At 38.4% G+C, this 20,217-nt stretch overlaps 3 protein-coding genes across 6 annotated transcripts in view; 2 read left to right on the top strand and 1 right to left on the bottom strand.

Moving 5' to 3' along the window:
* The window catches only part of LOC115435617 (aldehyde dehydrogenase, mitochondrial-like), a 534,672-nt gene that overhangs the window by 362,200 nt on the left and 152,255 nt on the right, over nt 1-20,217 (bottom strand). The window lies entirely within an intron of this gene.
* Nucleotides 1-20,217, top strand: part of LOC115435619 (zinc finger protein 664-like) — a 493,117-nt gene that overhangs the window by 356,204 nt on the left and 116,696 nt on the right. The gene's annotated exons all lie outside the window — the stretch shown is intronic.
* LOC115435623 (gastrula zinc finger protein XlCGF57.1-like) lies at nt 8,480-19,160 on the top strand. Of its 3 annotated transcripts, none has more exons than XM_030158160.1 (3): nt 8,480-8,820; nt 17,065-17,475; nt 17,560-19,160. In XM_030158160.1, exons 2-3 carry the CDS (start codon nt 17,132-17,134, stop codon nt 18,485-18,487), a joined length of 1,272 nt encoding a protein of 423 aa, XP_030014020.1. In that variant the 5' UTR covers nt 8,480-8,820; nt 17,065-17,131; the 3' UTR covers nt 18,488-19,160. The 3 variants fall into 3 exon arrangements, with proteins under 3 accessions (XP_030014020.1, XP_030014022.1, XP_030014021.1); XM_030158162.1 differs by lacking the exon at nt 8,480-8,820 and adding an exon at nt 10,718-11,268 and having other exon boundaries at nt 17,069-17,475; XM_030158161.1 differs by lacking the exon at nt 8,480-8,820 and having other exon boundaries at nt 16,947-17,475.

Below are 20,217 nucleotides of genomic sequence, written 5' to 3'. Positions count from 1 at the left end.
TCATAGGAAATTTTGAGGGCCTGAATATGTGAGAAAACTCAATACTCTTATCTTATTCTACAAGTGAAAACTGATGTACATTCAACAATGTACTAGAAATTGTTTCATGAAAAACTCAGAGCTCGTTACGCCACCACAATCATATGATGTCACATAAGGTCACCAATGTTGAGATGCATATGTTCAATATACACATCAAACTGCTAAAACATTTATTGGTACTAATAGGTGGCACTAGGAGTCACATTCAATATTGTCATGTCATTATGTTCAGGGTGTGACTCTTATCATACATGTGAAGCCATGATGATTTAAATATGTAAATAATATTTAATTCAAATTACTTATTTATATTAAGATTTATATAAACACCAAATTTCATTATTTTTTTGTTATATTTTCATTTTAACTAGTAGTAGTAGTATTAACACTGGTGATGTTACGAGATGTGCAGAGGCTTCGAAGCGTGTGTCGTAATGGAGGGGGCGTTTTCGCGAAGCGCGTATCAAGGCTTGTTTCATTTAGGGGAGCAGCTGAAAATGATGATGTCCAAAGCCTTACTGCCCGGCTGTACCATGTGACTGCTTCAGGAAGTGGTTCAGATTTTGCCGTAAGGTTTGACAGCAAAATAAACCCCTCTGGCTCTGTTCAAAATGTGGGTTTTTGCTAGAGAGTTGCAGTCTGTTCAGAGTTTAGATAGAGTTTTGACAGTTTGGAGGTAGTTTGGAGAGTTTAGAGAGGGAGAGATTATTTGAAGATTTAGGAGAGTGAAGAAAGACGGATAGGTAAGAGGATGGAGCCAGCTAAGAGGAGGATTTCCCCTGTGTGGGAACATTTTGATTTGAAGGTAAACTAAATCTAACATTATTTCAGATGCATTAGGTTGGTATATCTGGAGTACTACGAGAGACAAAAATTACTGTACCCCAATTTATATAATCAAGCTCTTGCATTTTTGTGCACGCAGGCATCTTCCATACCATGTGAAAGGGTGTTTTCAAAGACCGGAGAGGTTGTGTCAAAAAAAAAAAAAAAAAGGAATTGCTTAAAACCAAAAACTGTTGAGAAACTTATTTCTGAATAAAATCTTGCCTGTCCTGTACATCATACATACATTACACAAGCATATTCAGTGCCTTCTTCCTAGTTCCACAGGCACTTTCACTGTCTTCTGCCTGCTGAAACCCTGCTTATGTCATTTTCCTAAAGTGACAGAAAAACATTACACAACCTGCCATATATGATACTACCATTTTGGGAAAATGTACACACACAGATTACATTCAAAAATATTTTATCATACACGTGATAATTTATGTAGAGAAATTATTTTGTCATACATTTTTTGTTATTCATAGTCATTCCCAAGAGCCATAACAGACACAAAAATTCAATGCATCACACATTATGTGGTTAAGGCTGGGTACACACTTAAAGATAATCGGGCTGTTTTTCCCCTTCCCAACCAAGGATGGCAAACGCCAGATTATTTTATGTTTTATAAGTTTGTCCGTTCAGATTATCCTGAGGTCTGAGGTGTGTTAAGAGTGAATTTGTCCCGATAATTGGCTCTGAAACGGGTCAGGGCCAACAATCATAAATATTAAACTTGTTCAATATTTATGACGATTAATCTTCATGTGTGTGGGGAAAGCTGACAACTCCCCGCCCGTACCCATGTACATTAGACCCGCAACCTGACCCGACCCATTTTAAACACAGTCTACACATAACTCACTTTTAAGGGCTTCATTTTTGCCTGAAACGCACCTCATCATTAAATCTTTAATATGTGCTGCTCAATGACATCTTTGGCCAGATGTAAACAGACACGAAGCTCACTTCAAAATAAAGCTGGATGTGGATCAGCTATAGTCAAATTAGATGATCATCCAAGGCTAAAGACGTTTATTTTGTCTTCTGGTTTATGTAAATATACTATTTTCTTTTGTTCAGACAAGGTATAGTTTTTAGATGTTACCTGCTTGACAGTTTCGTCGAGCCAACCAGCTGATAAATGACACGTCAGCAGCACGTCGGATTACGCTTCTGAGGAAGACTGGAGTCACAGTCAGAACTGTCAAGCAGGTAACATCTAAAAACTATACCTTATCGGAACAAAAGAAAATAGTATATTTAGATGATCATCATCATTAAATGTCCTGCAAATTATTTTCATCCGTGAAATTTTATATTTTCACTTCCTTGCCTGCTACCCACCCACATTTCATTTCATTTCATTTTACCCGGGCCTGTACCCACGAAAATTCTTCTCATTTTTTTTTTTTACTCATTCCTGCATGTTTTTGCGGGTTACCCAACACTTTTTTTTTTTTTGGGGTGGGGGTTACCTGACCTGATTCAGGACTCTGCTCCTGAGTCATGCTATGTTTCCTCTTCTTCGTTTTTGTTAGATCACGTTTGATCACAAGAGGTGTCTGGCTTGGACTAGATTTTAGATTGGTGGTGGGACAGAGTCGTTATGTGTGTGGTGTGCTGTGCTGAGATAATCAGAGCACACCACACACAGTACGATCAACACTGTTCATTGTCTGATTTTTTGTCTTCATATGTGGGGTCTGTACCAGATAAAAAATCTCTTCAGATTGAGAAAATCCTTAGGTGTGTACCCCGCCTAAGATACAGCTGCCTGTGATTATACACCTGGCCAGCAGGTGGTTTCGTGTACACATGAAGTTTCAAGAAATGAACCCTTTCTCGAACCAATAGAGCTTGGCAACCGATGTCACTGCGCAGTGCATTCTGGGACGTAAACAATGAGATGCCGCCATAGTGTACAGCCAGCTGAACCTAAAGCCATTCAGTCTAAGGTTGACAAGTCAGTTAAATGAAAAAAATGTACTGTACAAAGACAAACTCCAACCGAACGCAAGAAAACGGTACATGGAAAAGATAGTCATAATTCAAAATATGGATCTGTATGAGGTGCCTGCGAAATGATTCATCAGTAAAACACATGGAGTTGGATCAATGACAGTGGATGCAGACACTGGGTTTACGTTCAGTTAATGATAGATTTCACTGAAAAAGTCACTTTCTTTAGTTTTCTCTGTTTTTGATTCAAGATTCAAAGCATTTGTCATGTGTACAGTAGAGAAACAGGTTTCCCTGTACAATGAAAATCTTACTTTGCTGTCCACACTGAATGCCACACTCAAAATGATCACCCTATTACTTGAAAATATGATACTTGACTTTTAGCAATTGAAAATTGTCAGGCTAATTCCTTAAAGTCAGGGGTGTCAAGCTCATTTTAGTTCAGGGGCCACATTCAGCTAAATTAGATCTGCAGTGGGCCAAACCAGTAATATAATAACATAAGAATATATAAATAATGTTAACTCCGAACTTTTCTCTATGTTTAAGAGTGAAAAAAGTTAATTTACATTATGAAAAGGTTTACATCTACAAACTATCCTTTCAAACAATGTGAGTAACATTAACAAACTGAAAAAATAAGTGTAATTTTAACAATATTCTGCCTCAGTTTATCATTTACACATTTACATTATAACTTACAGATCACAGTGGATCTACAAACACACGAAACATTTAGTAACAGGCAGAATCTTCTTAAAATTGTACTTACTTCTCATGAGACATTTCAGGTTGTTCATATTTGTTCAGTTCATTTACATTTTTTGTGAAATTATACTTTGTTTTAGTGTAAATATATGAAAATATTTACATTTACAAAGAGAAAAATTGGGATGTGTGATTATTTATATGTTATTATGATAGTATTTTACTGGTCCTGCCCACTTGAGATTGAATTGCTCTGAATGTGGAACCTGAACTAAAAGGATTGTTAACATCTTAGTATAATTTTTGCATTTCACAAATTCATCCCAGGGGCTAGATTGGACCCTTTGGCGGGCCGGATTTGGCCCCTGGGCCACATGTTTGACACCTGTGCTTTAGTCTATCAAAACTCTAACAATAAGCTTTATTAGCATGGAAACTCACACAGTTTCTCTCCACATAAAACTTTTATATGGAACAATCAGAATATAACTAAAAGGTGCAAGTCTCTCCATTTTCATAATTCAATTCAATTCAATTCAATTCTATTTGTATAGCCCAATATCACAACAAGGTTATCTCAAAGGGCTTTACAGAGTCAGTTGGATGTAAACAACAACAGTCAAATAAACAGCAAGAAAATGAGTAATGTCCAGGGCATCCCCCGTCCTTAGATCCTCCTTCTCGGCAAGGAAAAACTGGGTTGAGAAGACCATTATACTTTGAAAGGACCTATTCAAGAATGAAGGTCAACTAATGCCCTATCAGAGTTTTCTACAGAACAAATCTTTTCCTATCAAACCCAAGAAATATAGTTCTATAGTTGATTCTATTCCTCGTAGTTTGAAAAAAATTAATGAAAAGTTATAATAAACACCACGAGACTATTAGCCCTCAATAATCACATCACTTAAATGGAATTCATTTTTTAAGTTACAAATGTACAAATAAACATATCAGAAAATGCTTTTATAACTAAAAGAAAACAACTCTTTATGGAAAGATTTACTGGAACTCCCTATTTAAAGATATAAATTGGCGTAGAGCATGGTTAGTTCCCTTTAAATATTTATTCTCTAACAAAATTAGAGAATTACACCTTTACACCTTACACAACATTTATCCAACAAATAGCTACATCTCCAGATTTTCAGACATTGATGACAAATGCACCTTTTGTAAAAATGATAGTGAAAGTATCATCCACTTATTTTATAAAGGTCAGCTTTGCATCACTTTTTTGGAAGGATTTGTAACATTTTCTTTTTAATCAATACTACAGTTAAGAATCAGTTTGATGAGAAAATTATTCTTTTTGGATACTTTTCTCATAATAATAATTTTAATATAGTCAACCTCTTCATTCTTCAGGGTAAATTTCATATACATTAAGCTAAAATGTCCAAAACATCACAATCATTTCAATCATTTTTAACTGAACTGAAAATGTATTTTGAGTCTCTAAAACATATCAAAGTTATCAGAAATGTTTATTGGCTCTTCATTTTTACTATAAATAACTTGAATAAATTTGTCTGCCACTTCATATTATTATATTTTTCTCTCCTTTTCTAACTGTATTTTTACTTATTGTTGGATCTTCATCTTTATTCTCCTTAATTGATTTATTTATATTTTGTCAATATTTGTTTGCCAGGGAGCTGATGATGTACCGGGACTCCTCCGACAAGAAAGTCGCCACAGCAGGGATCCTGGTGAAAACTGGGAGAAAGTGGAAGGCACAGGAAGCCATTGACAGAGCAGAGGCACGACTGCAGCACAACATCTTGGTGGGCAACACGGCAGTGGGCCGGGCGGGACTTGGCAGCTTCCCCAAGCCCCGCTACGACAAAGCCAGAGGAAGGGAGAAATGTCAAATGGTACAGGATGTGATCAGAGCAGAGGTGGAGGAAGATCGGTGGGTCAAGATGGTGGCTATGTACCAACAAGGCACCTGGACGAGGTGGGAGCACGCCGAACAGCGGAAAATCACCTGGCCAGAGCTCTGGAGACTCGAACCCCAGCACATGAAGTTCCTCATCCAATCAGTATATGACGTTCTCCCTAGCCCAACCAATCTGCTGCAATGGGGCTTGGCAGACACTGCAGCATGCCAGCTGTGCCAGAAGAGAGCCACCCTAGAGCACATCCTCAGTTGCTGCCCGAAGGCCTTGGGGGAAGGGCGGTACCGCTGGCGTCACGACCAGGTCCTCAGGGCTCTGGCAGACACGCTCAGCTCAGCACTTACCAACTGCAAATACCAGCACACCCCCAAGCAGTCCATCACTTTTGTCAGAGCTGGGGAGAAGGCACAACATCAGCCAAGTTCCTCTGGGGGGCTCCTCACCACTGCACGAGACTGGAAACTCCATGTCGACCTGGGAAGACAGCTCAAGTTCCCAGAGAACATTTCGGCCACTTTACTTCGGCCAGACATGGTGTTAACATCAGAGTCAACAAAGCAAGTGGTTCTGGTTGAGCTTACTGTCCCCTGGGAAGACAGAATGGAGGAGGCCAACGAACGCAAGAGGGCCAAATATGCTGAGCTGGTGACTGAGTGCCGGAGCAATGGCTGGAAAGCCCGCTGCGAACCAGTCGAGGTGGGGTGCCGGGGTTTTGGGGGCCAGTCACTACCCCGAACCCTAAAACTCCTTGGAGTAAAAGGTCAGCTGTGCAGAAGAGCCATCAAGAGCATCATAGAGGCTGCAGAAAAAGCCTCAAGGTGGCTATGGATCCGGAGGGGAGATCCGTGGAGTAGTGGGCCACTTGGACACAAGCCGGGGACTGATCACCCCCGGCTGGGTCGCCCGAGCGAGGGTGTTTGATGATCAAAGACCCGAAACACCCTATGACCTCGGGTCCATCACTGATGATGTGTCCAAGTAGCACCTAGCGGTGTATTTAAGAACGTTTAATGTATTTATTCTTGTAGTTGTTATGTCTTTTTATTATTAGTTTATGATTATTGTGTCTTGGAATGTCTGATGTTCTGTATATTGTTATATTCATATTTTTTGTATGTTCTATTGTTGAATAATAAATACATTCTTCAATTTAAAAAAAAAAAAAAATCAGCAATGACAAGGTAAAAAAAAAAAAAAGTGGTTCGATGCCTCATGAGGTCTCATCTCACCATCACTAATTAACAGTTATGGGCATTTGTACTAGTTATAGGTAGTTATACTAGCAACATCAGTTCTATTGTGTAATAGTTACAGTAAAAAAAAAAATTATAAAATGAGTTAGAATATGCTGTCTCAAACTCATTTTCTTTCAGGGGCCCCATTCAGTCTGATTTGATCTCCAGTGAAGTAATAGCATCATAACCTATAAATAATGACAACTCCAAATTGTTGTCTTTGTTTTAGTGCAAAAAACCCCATTAAATTATAAAAAAAAATACTTACTTTTATAAAGCATCCAAACAAAAAAGATGTGAATATCCTGAAAAAATGAAATTTCTTAAGAAAAATAAGTGCAATTTTAACAATATTATGCCTCAACTTATCAATTCTACATGTACATTATGGATCGGATCAACAAAGACACTAAATACTTAATACAGGAAGGAAATTGTTAAAGTTGCTGCTTTATTAGTGCTTTTCTTTAGACATTTCAGGTTGTTCATATTTGTTCAGGTTATTCACATTTTATTGTTTCAGGATAGTTTGGAAATGTAAATATTTTAATAATTTAATGTTATTTTTTGCACTAAAACAAAGACAAAAATTTGAAGTTGTCATTATTATTACCCATGTGATAAGTGCATGAGGAATCTGAAATGTCTAAAGAAAATTAAGCACAATTTTAACAATTTTCTGCCTGTTACTAAGTGTTTAGTGTCTTTGTAGATCTGATCAATAATGCACATGTAGAAATGATAAGTTGAGGCAGAATATTTTTAAAATTGTGCTTATTTTCCTTATGAAATTTTCAAAGACAAAAATTTGGAGTTGTCATTTATTTATAGGTTATGATGCTATTATTTTACTGGTCCGGCCCACTGGAGATCAAATCGGGTTGAATGTGTCCCCTGACAGAAAATGAGTTTGAGACCCCTGATATAACTCTTTAAGTGGGAGGGGAGGTGGGAGGAGGAGCAGCTGGGTGGGGTGTATAGGAGGTAGAAGCTCAGGAACGCTTCTGTCCTCGGGTGGGTTTCTATGATTTTATGTTTTTATGCTTTTTTGTTTTTATGTGATCGGTAGAAAACACATCTTGTCTTTTAAGTCTACCTCTTTTTTAATGTAAGTTATTCACAGCTACTTGTACTCTGCATTTATTTATTTATTGAGTGTTGATGTGGTATGGCTGTGTTTGTGGAGCAGTGACCGCATTTTGTATTCTGAATTTCCCCTAGGGGATTAATAAAATCTATCTATCTATCTATCTGTCTATCTATCTGTCTGTCTGTCTGTCTGTCTGTCTGTCTGTCTGTCTGTCTGTCTGTCTGTCTGTCTGTCTGTCTGTCTGTCTGTCTGTCTGTCTGTCTGTCTGTCTGTGACCCCTGCTCTATAGTGTCCCCCACTATCCCCATCCCCCAATCTCTCTCTTTCTTTCTTTCTTTAACCCTCGCTCTTTAACCCCTTTAACTGGTCAAGGTAGAAAACCCCCGACGTTCCTTGTAGCTCACCTGCTCCTAAGCATTATAAAGTATAACAACTCACAGAAAGGTGTAAAAGAGCGAAAAAATTGCTTACTAAATCGACCTGCACCGTGCTTCTGCTCCAACGTCCTCACTACATCTGAATGGTTGAAACACCGCGGGGCGATAATATAGGAAACGCGATTGGACGTCACCCATCACGTGACCACGTGAGGTCACTAAATACCGTGTACCGATTGGTCGTACTGGCCTGAATGTCCTTCTCGCGAGATGGTGTGTAGATACCGCGAGGTTTTGATAGCTGTATATTCAAGGAAGGGAGGGAGAAAGTGTTGATCCGCTTTCTCCGGCCTTCCACAGCTGGACTCATCTGGACCAGAGGGATGTAATGGAGTCACATCCGGCAGGTTGTGTGTAAATAAAATTTCTTCGTGACCCTCTATGGATATAACGAGGTCTGCGTAGGAGCCCGTATAGTTTTATGGTGGATATACATGATGGAATGGAGCGAGTGTTGAGTTTGAGCAGTTGTGAGACGGCGTAGTTGAACATTGAACGCACCATCAGTCCGGAGATAGCCACAGCCAGCAGTCCCACAGGCAGGTGGAGGAGAGTCACAGCAGAGTCAAGTGTTCCACAGTGACAGCACAGGAGAAAACTGTCCAAGGAGGGTGAGTGAGTGAGTGAGTGGGAAACCGGCAATGGAGAAGAGAAAGAGGCAGAGAGGTTAGCACTATGGCCGGAGCTGCTAGCGCTCACTGCTAGTTTTAACCCCACAGCTTTATTAATCCAATTCTGGCATTACATTCACAAGATTTCCACAGAGAAATACTATTTTCCAGACTGAGCATTTACAGCAGGGGTGGGCAATTAAGTTTCCTATAGGGCCACATGAGAAACTTTGACAGTTGTTAAGGGCCAGGTGTGGCATAAAATACGGACCTTGTAAAATTTGGACCTATTTGGAATTTGCGCATGCGCGAGCGCAGCCTTACCGGATGTCAGGTTCAGCGAGGCTTATGAAATAAGTACCTTGCGAGTAGAATTGTGCGCTTTTGGGTTAGGGTTAGGGGTTAGGGGTTAGGGTTAGGGGTTAGGGGTTAGGGGTTAGGGGTCGCTGAACCTGACATCCAAGGTCCGTATTTTTTCCCACACCGGATCAATACACTTGCAGCTCTCCTTAATATATCGCTCTCTAAATATATACTTTACTATAATACAGAAACAGTAAATGCAACAATACAATAATAAAATGAAAATGTGGAGCACAGAATACAACTATTTGATGAATATTCACAAAAAGACTTTGGAAAATGTGCAAAACCAGCTCCACATTAACTTAACATGAAAAACTATAAATGCATCCAGCTTTGTTTGTTTGCATATCACAGTTGCTTTTCATTTTCTTTAACTCTGACTTCAGTAAAGAAATACTTACAAGTCCATGTCTTGTTAAAAACTCTTTCTTTCTTTCTTTCTTTTTTTTTTTTTTTTTTTTTTTTTTTTTTTTTTTTTTTTTGTTAGCTGACATCTTCATGGGCTGAAACTGACCAACAAACCAATCAGTACATAAGCCTTATGTTAAGTACAGAAAGTATGTGTGGGAAAAAAATGGTAAATTAGCAGATCCTTCAAAATAAAAGCAGTGGCATTGTATTGGTTACATCTATTGTGATGATATATATTTGCGTTGACTTTTAATTTGCCAGTGACCTCATGTGAGCCAGTTAGGGTCAGCTGTCGAGCCGCATGTGGCCCCCCGGGCCTTACAATGCCCAGGTCTGATTTACAGCATATTTGTATAGAACAGTATCAATACATCCAGATTGTCACAACCAGTCGAGGCTTGTTTGGTTTTGACACATTTCAGTGTTTTTAAAGTTGATTTTCTCATTCATATAAACTAAGAACAGTGGGTGGCTCTTCATGAATCTGCATCTGCTGATAAACTGTTTGACAATAATAATTAAGGTGTTATACATCATTTCCCATTTTTTATTTTTTGTATTGAAACTCCATACTTAATGCATTCATGCATAGTGGTCACTACAGTGGGCAGTTATTCTACAGTTGTTCTCTTGTATATTCATAGGTTTTGTTGTTTTAGTTCCAAATCAGCCAACACAGTGGACGCCTATGCATCATCCCACACACTGCAATTCATACCATTACTATAACTTTGCTGTTCTTGATAAACCTGATCTGCACTAACATGTTTAAGTGTAAATCACTTGTTAGACAAAAAGAGTTGTTTTTTGCATATTATATGAGATAATAACTAGCATTAGAGTATGTTAAAATGTGAGAAAACATCAAATTAGCAGCCTGAAAAATGTTTTTATTTCATTGTTTTCATTTTACTTTCTGATATTGGGTTCTAAACACATGTTTCTTTACTTAAAAAATTAAATGCATGGACATTTTTGTAACTCCATGAAAAAAAAACTTGATCGCAATTTTTTTTTTATGCCTAAGGAGAAAAAAAATCTTGACTAAGGTTCTCATAATTCATGCATGAAAGGGTTAATGTCTTTGTATTCCAGCTTTGGTGACTGAGTGTCCTTTTCAGATATCCAGTCTTGATTTTCTTCCTAAAACACTCTGGTATAAGTGCAGTTAAAAACAAGTGTTCTGAAGTCTCAATGTCAGAGTCACAAAAAACACAGTTGTTTTTTATCGATGTTGAATCTTTGTCTCAGAAACTCATTACAAGGATAGATCATTTAAGGTTTAAAATGTGTTTCTTTAGCTTTTGGTGATATGGGTAGAGTAAGGTATCTGGTTCTAATCCTGATTATAATCTCTTTAGGATCATTTTTTACAGATTTTTCCTTTTTAATGATAAAAGGAAGCGATTTGATGTGACAGCACCATGTATGATTTTGTTAGTACATTTTTTATCTATTAAATTAATATCATCTATAAAAAGTGACAGGAGCACTGGCTGCTAGGTGCAGCCGGATCATGGGAGCTAGCTGACAGCTGAGTAACAGGCAGAAACATCCAGGACAACCAGAGAGACAGCTGGCAGACAGACACTGAACCACCCTTCATCAGGGAGCTGGACATCTCCAAGAATGATGGGAAAACACTCCTACCATCGACAGAGAGATAGGCAGGTTGTAGTTGGTGTTGATGGTGGAAGTTAGCAGGTACACAGCATTCCCACAGGAAACAGGTAGAGGCAGCTGGGTAGCCTAGCTGCATGGTTAAAGGCAGGGATTGACCGATATGGATTTTTTTTAGGGCTGATGCCGATAACGATTGTTTTATCATCAGCCTTAGCCGATGACTAATACGGTCTGCTGATTTTCTTGAGCTGATATTTGCAGCCGATACTGCTTTTGCTCCCTGAATTTACAGTATAAAAATGACACAATGAGAGTAAATGTTGCAAGTCTCAATTTTGAAAAAGGAAACATTTATTGAACTTGAAACAATATTTAACAAATAATAAAAAGAGGTAGAAATGTGAGGTAGAACAAGTAATGTAGCATACAGTAGCATTTAACAGCTTAATCTTTGTTGAACTTTATCAAACACACATCCAAATAAAAAAAATAGGACCAGTGGCCCTGTAGCTTACCGGCCAAATTAAAAGCTTTGGGAAATGTATCCAGATGCCATTTATTATCACCCAGTTATGTGTATTTATTATATTACAGAAATAGCCCATATTTTGGTCATATTCCAATCAGATCTGTAAAAAATTCGAATTCCAACTTGATATCATTGATATTTACTGATTTATTGTATCAGTCCACTTCCTATCTGTTATAATGGGAAAATTTTTCAAAGTCGCACCAAATCCAGAATCAGATCCGGATCAAAATAATTTCAATACCTTGTGTTGACATCATCATAAAGAAACTGTATATCAAGTTTGAAGTCAATCAGAACTGTAGTTTCGGAGAAAAAGACAATTGAATTTTTTTCCCCATAAGAGCCCGTTTTAAATTTTCCGTAAGTTCCCGGATCCAGAAGAAGATCCTGATCAGCATGTGGACATTATGTTTTGGTCATCTCCCCATCAGGGCTGGACTGTAGAAATTTACACTGGATATCATTTATATTTACTGAGTTACTGCATCGATCCACTTCCTATCTCTTATAATGGGGAAATTTGTCAAAGTTGCACCAAATCCAAAATCAGATCCGGATCCAAATAATTTTACTAACTTTTGTTGACATGACTATAAAGACGCTGTATACCGAGTTTGAAGTCAATCAGAATTGTAGTTTCGGAGAAGAAAACGATTGAAAGTTTTGCAACGGACGCTGGACGAGGCATGACGACAATAGCTTACGGCCTATCGGCCGGTAAGCTAATATCAAAACAAAAAGAGTTCAGTGCTCTTAATTCTTAATATAATTTATTTGAAAATAAATATTTATGCATAAATAAAACAATTACAGTATTGCACACAGTAGCAACAAGCAAGCAGCACAATATAGTGCACACTAAGGATAGGAAGATTATCTAATACAGGGGCGCCCAACCCTGGACCTCAAGAGCTACTATCCTCCATGGTTTAGATGTGTCCCTCTAGCACTTCTGTCATTGTCAGGCTTCTGCAGAGTTTGATGATAGGCTTATCATTTGAATCAGGTGTGTTGAAAGAGGAATACATCTAAAACATGCAGGATAGTGGCTCTTGAGGACCAGAGTTGGGCACCCCTGATCTAATACATACCGGTACACTGATATATGTGCATGATCTGAGTGTGTCGGTAGAGAAGCTGCAAGTGAATGAAAATTTTTGAATGATATTGAGATGCATCAGTTAATTGAATATTTGTATATTTAAAATTTGATCCATTCAATAGAATATATTTTTACTTGCGTTTAAAAGTGTTACTGATTATTTGAGTAAAGTTTTTCTTTTCTGAAGATGTGTACACTGCACACTACAGTATGAGCTCCAACGATGCACTGTGGCATGCACACCCCCCATGAATACTATGTTAATTAGGTGGGAGCAAAAAGTTTGGATGCCCCCCTTTCACATCTTAGTTTTCTGCACCACATTTAAATATCTGGGATTTTAATCTTTATTTTAACTACTAAAATGTGGAAAATAATATATACCTAAAAAGATGAAACTAAAGAAATGCTTTTTAAAAATACATAGGTACATTTCAAATTAATGATTTATTGATGAGTAAAAAGTGAGGACACCCTTGTGTTAATTATTTAAAAGATGAAACAGCCTCTCTAATAATCTTGAACTCCTTTGCACCCAGCCAGGTGCATTCAGTCTTCATTTTAGGCACCGTAAGTAATAATGAACATAAGTGTCCCAACTTTTCCTCCCAAATATATTGAATTTACCAACATATTTTAATAAGCATTTCTTTAGTGCCATCTCTTTTGGTATATGTGTTCCATAGCTTAGTATTGTTATAAAAAAAAAAATCTGAATCCCAGATATTTATATGGTAAAGAAAACAAAGAATTAAAGGGAGCGTCCTAACTTTTTCACATGACTGTATGTGAGGCTCGTGTTCTGAAATTGCACAAAAGCCAGTTTCTGAAAAGTCATGGTTTTATTTGATAAATAAATAATCAAGGTCATTGAATTGCACTGCAAATTCTTTTATCACAGTGAATGTGTTGAATTAGAATGTGCTTAATTGCTCTGTATCCTGACTTGGGTGTGAATCATATCACATTACAAGATGCCACACATGTCTTTAATGTATCGTATCGGAGATGCTGTATCAAGATGCGTATCGTTTCGGCCTTACAGCTAAGATTCCCAGCCCTACTGTACTTAATTTTGAAAATAACCAACTATTTCCCACCTAGTCATTTAATGCCGAGGCCTAAGTTGTAGTGCACTTAACGTACATAATCTCTTGTAATGCAAATGGCTTTCCTAAGATAAGGAAAGTGTAAACAGCAATACAAAACAAACAACAACTTAAAAAGAGTTGTGCATAATGTGCGCATTGCCTCAGTTCCAGTACTCTTTACCCCACACACTGACAGTTCTTAATACTCCTAGTTTAGGAGCTGCAGGTTATAATGGAGGAAACGGAGACGCTATGCATTTTCTCCCATCAGCCTGTACTTCTTTTTCCCACTGGCTGACCTCGCTGAATACCCTCTCACTGGGAACAGAGGACGGGGGTGCCTCTCACTGCACAACAGTGGGAGGCTTAGAGGAATACGATTAATACTTTGTAGATGGAAGGAGAAACACCCTCCAACCTTTAAGATGTGGATCAGTGACCTTTTACACCACCTGACACAAGAGAAAATCTGCTGTTCTACAAGAGGGTGTGTTCAGAAATCCTGCGATACATGGAAACTTTTCTAACGCACATAGTGAAGTTGGAAGTCACCCATATTGATGTTTTGTCAGACTGACCCTTTGTTACAGAGAATTTAGGACTCATAGGGACCACTTTTGCTCTATTTGCATGTATAATTTAAAAAATGTACCCCCCTTCTCTTTACAATGTATACAATATATGTGGTTGTATGCAGAGTTAAGGCCAATCTGCTAAATGGCACAGTGATTTTTTTATTTGTTTTTTTTTTTTAGGAGTGGGGCTCTGTTGGGGTATGGGTGGGAAGCAGGGGGTGGGGACTGTTCTTGTTTGTACTGATTCATGTCTGTAACACAATGTCTGTATAGTCTCTGCATAAATACCAATAAAAAAGACTTTGTGCAAAAAAAAAAAAAAAAAAAAGAGATGGTGAGCAGTCATCACTCGATGTGTTCAGTATGGTGGCCCTGAAGGACAAACTACAATGACAAATCGCAAAGCACACAAGAAAAAGAAAGGCACATAAGAAAAAACACACACACACCTTTTTCTTGTTTGTGTGATTTTCTTTTTCTTGTGTCTGTTTTGTTTTTGTTTTTTGTTTTTTTTGTGCCTTTCTTATTCTTGTGTGCTTTGGGATTTGTCATTGTGGTTTGCACATCAGGGCCACCATAGTTCAGGGCACAGCGAAAAGAAAAACCAAAGTGTTATAACTCAACAGTTTTGTCCAGTCAGCGCCAAACTTAAGACAAAATAAGATAAGACTGTATTTATCCCACTGTGGGGAAATTTCACAGTTAACAGCAGCAACATACAAGCAATTGCAGAGAAAAAAGACAGGTAGAAAAACCACAAATGAGTGAAAATGAAAATATAAAGAGAAAAATTAGAAATTTGGTATCAATATAAATATTCATATAAATAAAGAATTTGAATTAAAAATGTAATATTATTTACATATTTACATCATCATGGCTTCACACGTATGATAAGAGTCACACCCTGAACAGAATGACATGACAATAGGGGTGAAACGATTCCTCGAGTAATTCAAGTACCTCGATTACAAAAAATGATCAAGGAATTTTCTCTGCCTCGTGGAATCGCTTATTTAATTGTAAAGCTCAAAGCACGGCATTTTGCACGGACTATTTCCTGTGTCACAATGTGCTTACGTTACTCACGCAAAGGAAGATGACAGAGGACACGGAAGTGTTCAGATGAAACAGCGGGAAGATGAAGAGGCAAGCATAGACAGGCGAGTGAATACAACAATGATGACGAAAGACAAAAAAACACAATAAAAAAGACAGAAAATGTTGGAAGTGTGGAAGCATTTCAGACTGAACAGCAAGGTGAACACTGCGACATGTATCCATTGTAACACTAACATTGTAACGAATTTTGGCAAAATCCAACTATTTGCTAAAATGAAGCGCATCATCAATCAACTGGACGTGTGTGTGCGTGCGTGTGTGTGTGTGTGTGTGTGTGTGTGTGTGGGGGGGGGGTTATAGATTATGAGACAGACAGATAAGGTGGGGGGGCCAGTTCAGTTGCACATCAAAAAGGCAATGTTTATGCCTTTTTTGTATTTATTAATGCCTTATATTTTTGATACTTTCAAGAAATACTAAGTTGAAAGTAATTAAATTTTATTAATTTTTATTTGTATTTGCAATTGCCTCTCTGGAAATGTTTCTAGTCAAGAAAATACATTTTGTTGCGTATACACAACATGAATGTAACAAATAAAACTGTTAATTATCCAAAAAAAAAAAAGGAAACCGATTGGTCTGTCATTATTAAGTGAAATACCTTATTTCCTCTTGTGTATTTATAATTGCTCTTTAACCAAGCAAAAATAAGTTTTATCCGATTACTCGATTAATCAAAGGAATTTTCGGTAGAATACTCGAATACGAAAATATTCGATAGCTGCAGCCCTACATGACAATATTGAATCTAACTCCAAGTGCCACCTATTAGTACCAATAAATGTTTTGGTGTTTTGATGTGCATGTTGAACATATGCATCACAGATTTGGTCAGAAAAGCCTTAACAAGCTGATGATTCAAAATGTTCAAGTTGGTGACCTTAGGTGACCTCATATGATCGTGGTGGTGTGATGAGTTCTGAGGTTTTGTCATGAAACAAGAAATTGTTTCATGAACTCGTTATATTGTTGAATCTACAACAATTTTCACTTGTATAATAAGCATATTGAGTTTTCTCACATATTCAGGTCCTCAAAACTTCCTACAAAACTAAAAATAATAATAATAATAATATTAATAACAATGATGATTGAAAACTTTTCATAAACAACAGGGCCTATGCAGCCATTTCTCAATGTTTTATAATTCTGTAACTATTTAAAGAATCTGGAGAGAACCTGACATTTTTCAACATCTTTCAGTGTCTCTGTTATTATCTGTTATTTTCTGGTCTCATACAGGAAACACATCTCTTAAGGAGAAACCATCAAATATTGGTTGTCTTGAAAATGTCTTCTTGATTACCTAACGAGTTAATTTTGTCTGTCTCCTTCATCTAGTCCTGAAGAGACGTGTTTATTCTGTTACATTCCATTGCATTTCAGTGACCACCTCTTCTTTTTCTTTATGTTTTGATGTAGAAAGAAGCCAAAGGCGAATTTTAAGTGAAAAGTTGTATCTTGCGAAGATAACCTGATTCCAGCAAAGATGGATGGAAGACCCACCTGTGACCAGTGTGGGAAGACTTTCACCAGAATGAATAACCTAAAGATACACCTACGCATCCACAGTGGAGAAAGACCATATGGCTGTGACCAGTGTGGAAAGGCTTTCATCAGAAAGGGTGAGTTTAAAATCCACCAACACATCCATACTGGAGAAAGACCATATGACTGTGATGAGTGTGGGAAGACTTTCACCTACATGAATGACCTTAAGAAACACAGCCGCATCCACAGTGGAGAAAGACCATATAAGTGTGACCAGTGTGGAAAGAGTTTCACCCAACTGTCGATCCTTAAGAGACACCTACACATCCACAGAGGAGAAAGGCCATATGAGTGTGAACAGTGTGGGAAGACTTTCATCAGAAAGGGTGAGCTTACAATCCACCAACGCATCCACACTGGAGAAAGACCATATTACTGTGACCTGTGTGGGAAGACTTTCACTCAAATGAATAACCTTAAGAGACACCTACACATCCACAATGGAGAAAGACCATATGAGTGTGACCAATGTGGAAAGACGTTCACCCAAAAGAACCACCTTAAGATGCACCTACACATCCACAGAGGTGAAAGACCATATGAGTGTGACCAGTGTGGAAAGACTTTTATTCAAAAGAAACACCTTAAGACGCACCTACAAATCCACAGAGGAGAAAGACCATATGAGTGTGACCAGTGTGGGAAGACTTTCATCAGAAAGGACGAGCTTAAAATCCACCAACGCATCCACACTGGAAAAAAACCATATTACTGTGACCAGTGTGGAAAGACTTTCACCCGCTTAAATAGCCTTAAAGTACACCTACGTATCCACAGTGGAGAAAGACCATATAGTTGTGACCAGTGTGGGAAAAGTTTCACCCAAATGAATAACCTTAAGACACACTTGCGCATCCACAACAGAAAAACACCATATTACTGTGACCAGTGTGGGAAGACATTCACTCGCATGAATAGTCTTAAAATACACCTACGCAGCCACAGTGGAGAAAGACCATATGAGTGTGACCAGTGTGGGAAAACTTTCACCCAAATAAATGGGCTTAAAATCCACCTATGCATCCACAGCGGTAAAAGACCATATGGCTGTTACCAGTGTGGAAAAACTTTCACCCACGTGAGTAACCTTAAGACTCACTTATGCATCCACAGTGGAAGAAGACCATATTACTGCAGCCAGTGTGGGAAGACTTTCACCAGAATGAGTCGGCTTAAAACCCACCTACATATCCACTCTTTTGACAGACCATATGAGTGTGACCATCATCAGCACAGATGTGAACCATCAACGTCTGGACCAAAAAGTACCTCATCATCAGATGACAAGAGCTAATGTAGTGGTCTAACCCTGACCTGCAGAATGTGCTTGATTTGATAGAAAATGTGTTGAACTGCAGTTGAATGAGTGGTAAAGAAGAACCACTTGATGTATCACAAAATTCAACACATCAATGGAACAGATATAAACATTTTGTCATGTAATTTTGTTCTATGTTCTACTGTATTGCCTTGTTTTATTCTAATTATGAAGTGGACCTTAAACACAAGACAATATATAATAATACAATATATTGCTGCCAGGAAAGAAAAAAAATAAAAACAGGTTTCATTCAATATGGTGCACATTAATAGATACATGACATCCTTGGTGGTCATTCTGCATACAACTGCATCAAGTACATAGGTACGATGTATGTCTGATTAAAAATTACTAGTTGCCCTCCAAACCCTATTGCCCCTAAAATCTGATTATCCCCTAAAATGTTTTATCTTCTTGGACAGGAAACCATCGATGGTATTAAACTGTATGTTCATTCATTTTTCCTAGGAGGGAAATTGGAAAAAGTGGTCCCCTTGTGTGAAGATTGTTGCTTTTTCAGAGCTCTGTTGTGTTGTGTCATGTCTGTGATAAGTGTTTATAAATGTTTGTGGCTTTGGTGTTCTTGTTGTGTGCGTATGGTACCGGTACAAGGGTTTGTGTGGATTTTGGGTGCTGGCTCAAACTTGAGGTGATATTCAGAGTTGCCAGGTTGATGCTTGTAGTTTTGTGGCTCTATACTAAAGGACACAGTATAGGAAAGCATGTGAATCTGAATTTTGTTGTGACAGTGTAAAGATGCCGATGGGCCTAGATATTTATAAGAGTGTACTTTCTTCATATTTTCTTACTTAACATTTGTGTTTTCCGACTGTGACACCTGCTTAGATGTGACTAATTGTGTTTTGGGTATAACACTACAATGACATGATGAACTTCCTCTACAGATTCCATGTCTTCGGAAGAGGCAAGGGCCGCGAAGGACGCCTCTCACTCCTCCTCTCTCTTCCTCTCACTCCTCCTCTCCCTTCTTCTCAGTCTCACTCTCATACACACTCCACTCACACACTGCTCACAGCCCCTCCTCCCTCAACTCTCTTGTTTCTCCAAATGTTTTTTTTCCTCCTAACAGGTCAGCCTGAAAAGCTGTTGGTGACATTGACCCTTGGGTGTGACCAAGTGTCAAGAGGGGGGACCTAAAGCACTAAACCCACACTGGTGCTCTGTAGGGTATGCGCATGCGAACCTGTGACAGACATAGTCCCCTTTGCCTCATCTCCTCATTTGAGATTCTGCTCCGAATCTCCAAACCCTTTCCTACTTCTCATTTGGAACATGATATGCTCTCTTGTTGTGCTGCTTTCTCTCCCATCCTCAAAAAGATTTGTCAACAGGTAGCTGTGAACCTCTTCATTCCAGCCTCAGGTACACTTCACAGCCTTCAACCAGGTGACTTCATACTGGTCACAGACTTCAGAAGGCCCAACAAGCCACCAGGGTTCACGTCAGTCACTGCAAAAAGGTCATCTCTGCATCACCCGCCTAAAAGGTTCATGACCCACGTCAACACCCAACGAGGTAGACCAGGACGAGAAGTGGCTGACATCAGTGGTAAAACCAAAACCACCAACGAACAGATGGTGAATTAAAACGCTCTGTTCCACCTCTAAAGCTGATGACGTTCCTACGTGGGAGCGACCCCTGAACGAGATCAAGAACGTCCTCTCACTTTCTGCTTTCACACA

The sequence above is a fragment of the Sphaeramia orbicularis genome, chromosome 16 (genome assembly GCF_902148855.1).
Source record: "Sphaeramia orbicularis chromosome 16, fSphaOr1.1, whole genome shotgun sequence".
Taxonomy (NCBI): domain Eukaryota; kingdom Metazoa; phylum Chordata; class Actinopteri; order Kurtiformes; family Apogonidae; genus Sphaeramia; species Sphaeramia orbicularis.
The sequence above is the reverse complement of the archived record's forward strand: the minus strand, read 5'-3'. Positions and strand labels throughout refer to the sequence as shown.